At 37.9% G+C, this 6,811-nt stretch overlaps 1 protein-coding gene across 1 annotated transcript in view; it reads right to left on the bottom strand.

Annotated features, from left to right (window-relative positions):
- Positions 1 to 367: 367 nt before the first annotated feature.
- LOC106875923 (dopamine beta-hydroxylase) overlaps positions 368 to 6,811 on the bottom strand; it is a 60,195-nt gene continuing 53,751 nt past the window's right edge. The window contains exon 12 of the mRNA XM_052969927.1: positions 368 to 690. Within this exon, the coding sequence (XP_052825887.1) occupies positions 580 to 690 (111 nt within the window). The 3' untranslated portion in view covers positions 368 to 579. The remainder of the gene's footprint in view (positions 691 to 6,811) is intronic.

Here is a 6,811-nt window from a genome sequence, read left to right on the forward strand (position 1 = left end):
CACACACACACACACACACACACACACTCACACACACACACACACACACACACACACACACACAGACTTCTACGTGTATATGCAGTTGTATATACATTTTCATGTGTGAGGGCGCATGGGCTAGTGGTTAAGATATTGCACTCTCAGTCGCGATATCGTGATTTCAATTCTTAGACCGGGTGGTGCGTTGTGTTCTGAAGCAAAACACTTCATCTCACGTCATCCATGAAAGATTACCGATTCAATATTGAGTTCGAAATAACAACGCACTGGAGAAAACAACACACTGATGACGCATAAATATATACAAAACAATTCATCACTCATGGAGAATAGTTTTATGAATTAATTGAAAACGAATGAAACAAACATTGATAACTTCCTTTATTTAAATAAATACAACACAGTCATCACTGCAAGCAGCAAGCAATATTATTTTAGCATAAATATGAACTCATCTACTAAGGCTGTTTGGATTATTGTGCTAATAGGTGGTCTGGAGGCAAAAGGTGCTAGTGTTTTGTTCTAAAGAGAAGACTTTTGCTACTGGCCTGGATATCATAACGTTAAGTATAGATATTATGCAATTACATTGTCTTTCTCCGGATTATTAAGAGTACAGTCGCAGTCACGTTCGGGTGGTTTCAATGGCAGTGTAATCTCTGTTTGTGGCATTCCTTCCCAGTTACCCTAAAACATAGAGAAGAGGCAGAAAAAGAACGACAATTAATGAACCATTTCTTAAATGAAAATATTGAGTTAGTACAAGGCCGGTAAGTTTTCATTGCTGTTATTAGTGGAAAGCAGGAGGTGGTGAGCTAGGAGAACCGTAAGCATGCCGGACAAAATGCTTTGCGGCATTTCGTCCGTCTTTACGCTCTGAGTTCAAATTCCGCCGAGGTTGATTGTACGTTTCTTCCTTTCGAAGTCGATAAAATAAGTACCTGTTAAACTCTGAGGTCAATGGAAATTTCTGGCCTTGCGCCAAAATTTGAAACCATTATTAGTGGAAAGCAGATAAAAACACAGATATTTTTGACTTCGTTGTCATTGACTGCCATCAGTTTTATTAGCCTTTCTTTGTTGAGAGAAAAGAACGAAACTAGACTTTCCATTCCCCATGGCAATAAAATTTTTTGATATCCTACAATATTTCTTCCGGATTAATTGTTCCTGAAGATCCTCATTCGTTTATTCGAGTTTCGTGCTTTACTCTGGGTTGTGTTCTAATTCTTGGAATGATGAATTACAAAGGTCCATAAAAGATTAACTCATACCACATGCTTACTTCTCACGATCACTAGAATGATTAAACTATTCTACCAGCATTTTGCTACCCCTTAATTTCGAATCAAGAGTAAGCATATAAGTGCGCACTAGCTTAGCTGTATGAACTCCATCAGGCCACATTCTACTGTCTTGAAGAATGAGATATTGTTATGTAATATACAATAAATAATGCACAATACAATGACAGGATGATCACTGCCTAAATAACGTTCATTATAGATTTATTAAGTTAATACAGACCTGGGACTACATAGTATAGCATCAATGTATAGATAAACAATAACACCAATACATACACAGGCAGACACATGTATACAACAATTAACATGAAAAGTCAGTAGTACACAGAGATGAAAAACTCTTAGCAGTCGCTCTAACTGCTAGAAATATCAGCCAAATCTCCCTTAAATCACGAATGACACAATAGAGAATGTAGACGCTGATATAAAAAAAAATGCAGGTCTGTCACAGCTTGAAAAATAGGGGACAAAGCTCTTTCAAATAATACCCCACTCCTTAAAAACGGAAGAATACATTAAATGTAGTCACAGATGTACATGAAGAAGGTTGGTTACAAACTGGAGACTTTCATGTCTGTTCAAGTTAGAAATATCAGTCAATTCTCATTAAAAATCATTCATTCTACCATTCTAAAGAGGAAGGACATAGTGTAGTCTCTTATATACAAAAAGACATGAGGTCAAGGCTAACTTGCGATTACCATCAGGCTAATCATAATTCAGCGGAGGCGTGTCTCTCCATAGTAGCTAGACCTACTAATAATAGCAGTCAAATGACCTTCAAATCACATAAAGTAACATCAATATAAAGACATTGATTAATGCACGCATGCGTACGCATACACACAGAAACTTGCATGTACACGTACTAGAAGAAACGGATGTCAGCTCTGAGAGGGTGCTCAAACTGTCAGAAATAGCAAGAAAATCTCCCACGAATTACTCGCCATAACAGTCGGAGTGTGTACTGGTCACTTTAGTGTCTGATATACAAAAAGACAGTATAGTTATTATGGTTGGAAAGCCTTCCATCACGTGCCTGCTTGCCGCCTCCTAAATTAGGGCTAAACATAATGATAACAATAACTATAGTATTTCGTCATATCTTATCCAAATCATTTAATGCTGTTTACTACGCACGCATGTACGCTCTGCTATACAAAAATCCAGGCATGTCACGGCGAGGGTGTCTTTTATCAATGTCTGCTCGATTAATGCTAACCCGAGGTTAAAAAGACAAAACAAAGTAAAAAAAAAAAAAAGAAAAGAAAAGAAAAGAAAATCAACTATAGTATATCGTATACATCTTATCTTAAAATAATGTATTTACGAAATCCCATGGGAACATTTATTGCGTTCGTAATGTTTGTATTCGTTCCATTAGCAGCAGCAGACCATTTTCGTTATGGTAGCCATGTATACCACCCCTCACTGAAATCACACCCTACTCTCTCATATGTGTATACATATAGATGTTGAGTATGTATGTATGTATGTATGTATGTATGTATGTATGTATGTATGTGTGAATGTATGTATGTTCGACGGGGTGCTGAAACGTTCCTGGCTTTGGACAAAAGAAAATACAGGAGGATCAGTTAATTATGATTTTATCCACCATATTCCCCTCTCAGGTTCACACACTTATTGCAGTGGTCCTTCAGTTTTTCTATGTCCTGAAAAAGAACTCGGAAGGTTGGGCCTCCAGCCAGGCCTTTTGCGAGACCCTTAAAGCGAGGAACTTTTCGGCATCCCCCTCGTATGTCATTTGTACTGAGATACTAGCTAAAACTATTAAAATCCGATTTACCGTCCCCTGTAACTCTAGATTAGAAGAAAATGAAGTAAGGGGGAGGAGTTTCTATGTGTTCTCCCGATCTGTTAGAAATTAAGACAAAATCTACTTCAAATCATTTGATATAGTCTTAAAACGGAGAAGAATGCACTGTAACCGGCTTCCGAATATCAAAATACACATTTGGAGAGCGAGAGAGTAGTTAGCTAAGCGTTTGGTGAGGATAGGTGTAGCTCAGAGAGCATTGTTTGAGATAAGTGGAAGAGATATCCCATCGGATAAGCTAACGGCAGAGTTTATGGATGCTAGTTGATAACATCAACTACCAAATTCTTCGAAAAGTCATTCAGTAACATCAATATATAACCAAACAGTAACACCTATATACACACATTGAGCAACTCACACATATGAAGGCACAGAGGGTATATGTGAGACACCATTCTGTCATTATATGATTCTCTGAGGCAAATAAAAGTACAGAAACACTTATATGCCAATGTGTGAGTATCTAAAGTAAGGATGAGATATGGTAGACAGCACCATTGTGTACATATCAGAGTGAAAAGCAGATGCGGTAAACAACAGCATAACATTGTGTATCAGTGTAAAAGAGGAGATTAGTTGCTGTAGAAAAAGAGGAAATGAATTAAATGTAGCCTCGTTTATCACTGATTCATTCAGCACTTATCTGGGATAACACGGTACGCATAATTGTAAACCATATTACGCTTATTACGGATTGTCTGAGGTAACATAAATCAGCGATCAGTCGAAGGCTCTGCTTCTACCGCAAAAGACGTGTCCCAGCGACTACTCACAATATTCAGCTGCCGAGAATTCACAAACTATCTCTTGGGTTTACATGACCATGCTGCGAAGTTGCGTATCTTTTCATTTTCATACATTTTCACGTACTCGTACTTATCGACATAAGGCCAGCGAGCAGAAAAGATATGAAGGCGCTTGATACTTAACAATCGATGCAGACGATTGAATTTCCTACAAGAGAAGGTAGCGATAAAAAAGCAAAACATGCGTGACAGATTCGTTGCTGTGGGGCGCGAGTTTGATATCAATGAATCTACCGTCTGTTCCATTCATAAAAAGCATGATACTTTATTTATCACTAATTTATCTCATCACGGTGTTTCTTAAACACCTGCTCTCATGATAAACGAAGTTAATTATGCATATATGTGTATATGCGAAATATAAAAGTTTGTATATGTAAACAATGGTGGAGGCACGCCTACGTTAAATTTAAATTCATGCTTATACTTGAGGTGGCGGCGTAGTGAATAAGGAGGATGAGAGTGAAAGGTCGATGGTTTAAAGCAAGGGTCGAGGAACATTTTTAACCAATTACCCAAAATATATTTATTTACGCCAACCTTACACCCTTGATTTAAAAGGAAGAAAATCATAGATTCTTTTAATTCGAAAGGTTTATTGAATCTATTTATATGAATCTAATTACAAGTCTGTTACATTGGGCAGATGCAATGTTGCCAGAAGAAAAAATTCTGCCGTAACAAGGAACACGTTTTTCATATAATTTTGCTTATGTCTAATGAGTCCTCATTATCCCCAAGAATTTCATTTTTACCCCACTTGGGGTAATTTACCCCCGGTTCGTCGACCCCTGGTCTAAAGGAATGCTCGGCTATATGCTGTTAGGCGTTAACAATTACACTAAAGACCACATTAGAAAATGTACTTCCATTAACGCCCCCAGAACACCTCTATAACCAACAACTGCTCCCACAAAACACCTGTACAATCATCACTGTGACTACCACTGATATAACTCCTGATGACTCATTAACCATTTTCTTCGGTATATGTGATTGTGTGTGTGTGTTCGTATGTGTGCATGTGTAAACATTCCTGCATTTATGAATGTGTATGGACTATAGGTACATATGCATTCACACCCTAACAGTACACACACATACGCAGTAATACAAAAACCAACTCCTACATGCATATTTAGTAGTGCTAAGATATCAAATAAAGCTAGAAACGTTTATATGTATAGTACAGTGCAGTGTATGTTAGCTTGTGTGTGTGTGTGTGTGTGTGTGTGTGTGAAGGTACATACATGCATACATATACATATATACAGACACACACACGCACACACACATACACACACACATACACACACACATACACACATATATATAGTGTGTGTATGTGTGTGTGTGTGTGTGTGTGTGCCTCTGTGTGTGTGTGTATGTGTGTGTGTGTGTGTGCCTCTGTGTGTGTGTGTGTGTATGCGTGTACTTGCTATCCAGTTGACATTATGCAGGGGCAGGTTCCAATGTTTGCAGGCATTAATAAAAAACAGATTTCTCAATGTTATTTTGAATGCTATTGATTGGATTTATGCCCAGAACATGTCTGTTGATTTCAGAAGAACTAATGAATAAATCTAAGAATCGAAGAAACACGAAAACGATGCTACCGGATGAAATAGAGGCAGGATGACTAAGAAGAAGGATGAGGTGGGATGGAGGTGGGTGTAAACATAATACCCATACACCATATGCTGCCATTCAGTTGAAACATCCTTACTCTACATGGTCATATAATCTGCTAGAAATAGCAGCCAAATGTATTTAAAATCACATCTGTTGCCTTAATAATGAAAATGGCAAATTGAAGAAGGTAGTCATACATGGGACTTTTCTTGAACTCAATATACAATGGTCACAACTATGAACTCCTTTAATTACAATTTTATTCTGATGGAGCCCCCATAGCCATTCAATGTTTATAAACTAGTTTTATAGAAACTTTGAAAATTCCTATTTTGTTTTACACACATTGACTTGCGTAGGTTGAATTATGTAAAATGTTAGAGAAAGAAACCTGGCTGTTTCTTGCAATACATACCAGTAGATACATTTAAATCAAACATTTTTCAAGAACCCATAACATACTATTGTGAATCTTAAATTTACAATATTGTTGTGTGGACCTCCAAAATCTTATATGGACCCTCAAGAGTCATATGGGCCCCGGTTGAGAACCACTGATCTACGATGTCCGCTTGGCAGCAGCAGTAGCAGCACTAACTTCTGTATATGTATGAGTAGTAGGTCTTACTTGAGCTTTTTAGAAAGTTAATAATATATCAGCTTTGAAATATTTCTTAGAACTAACAAGAAGCCCTACACTTTGTGTTGATGTTTTGGCAATGTTATGTTTGTAAGATCGTCAGAAATCAGAAATTGCGAGGCCTATTATATGCAACTATTTTCTGGGATTTAACTGAATAAAAATTTAGGCCATGCAGGTTTGAAAATACCTCACGGAATGACGACCGTACCCTGCATAGTTACGGGATGCTCTTTAGCAAGACATAGCGCCCGTTCAGCTACCCTACCAAGAATATGGCAAACTCATGGGACTGCAGATTGGCAGATTGGGAAGAGGTAGCGGAAGTCAACTGAGCCAATGGAGATTCTTGCATTGATGCTGAGCGGAGGAATCCTGAAAAATCAACAGTCAGGATCACCAATCTGTATCAAGGGAGTAACTGCAACGCATCCATAGGAGTGGCGTTTACAGTTGTGTAATCATCTAATGGACGATTCATTTTGACTCAAGATCCCACATCAAATTCATATGAATAATAGATTTGGATGGCGACAAAGAGTTACGGGAATCCGTCCAAGCAACCCGATCGGATATATAT

The sequence above is a fragment of the Octopus bimaculoides genome, chromosome 1 (genome assembly GCF_001194135.2).
Source record: "Octopus bimaculoides isolate UCB-OBI-ISO-001 chromosome 1, ASM119413v2, whole genome shotgun sequence".
Taxonomy (NCBI): domain Eukaryota; kingdom Metazoa; phylum Mollusca; class Cephalopoda; order Octopoda; family Octopodidae; genus Octopus; species Octopus bimaculoides.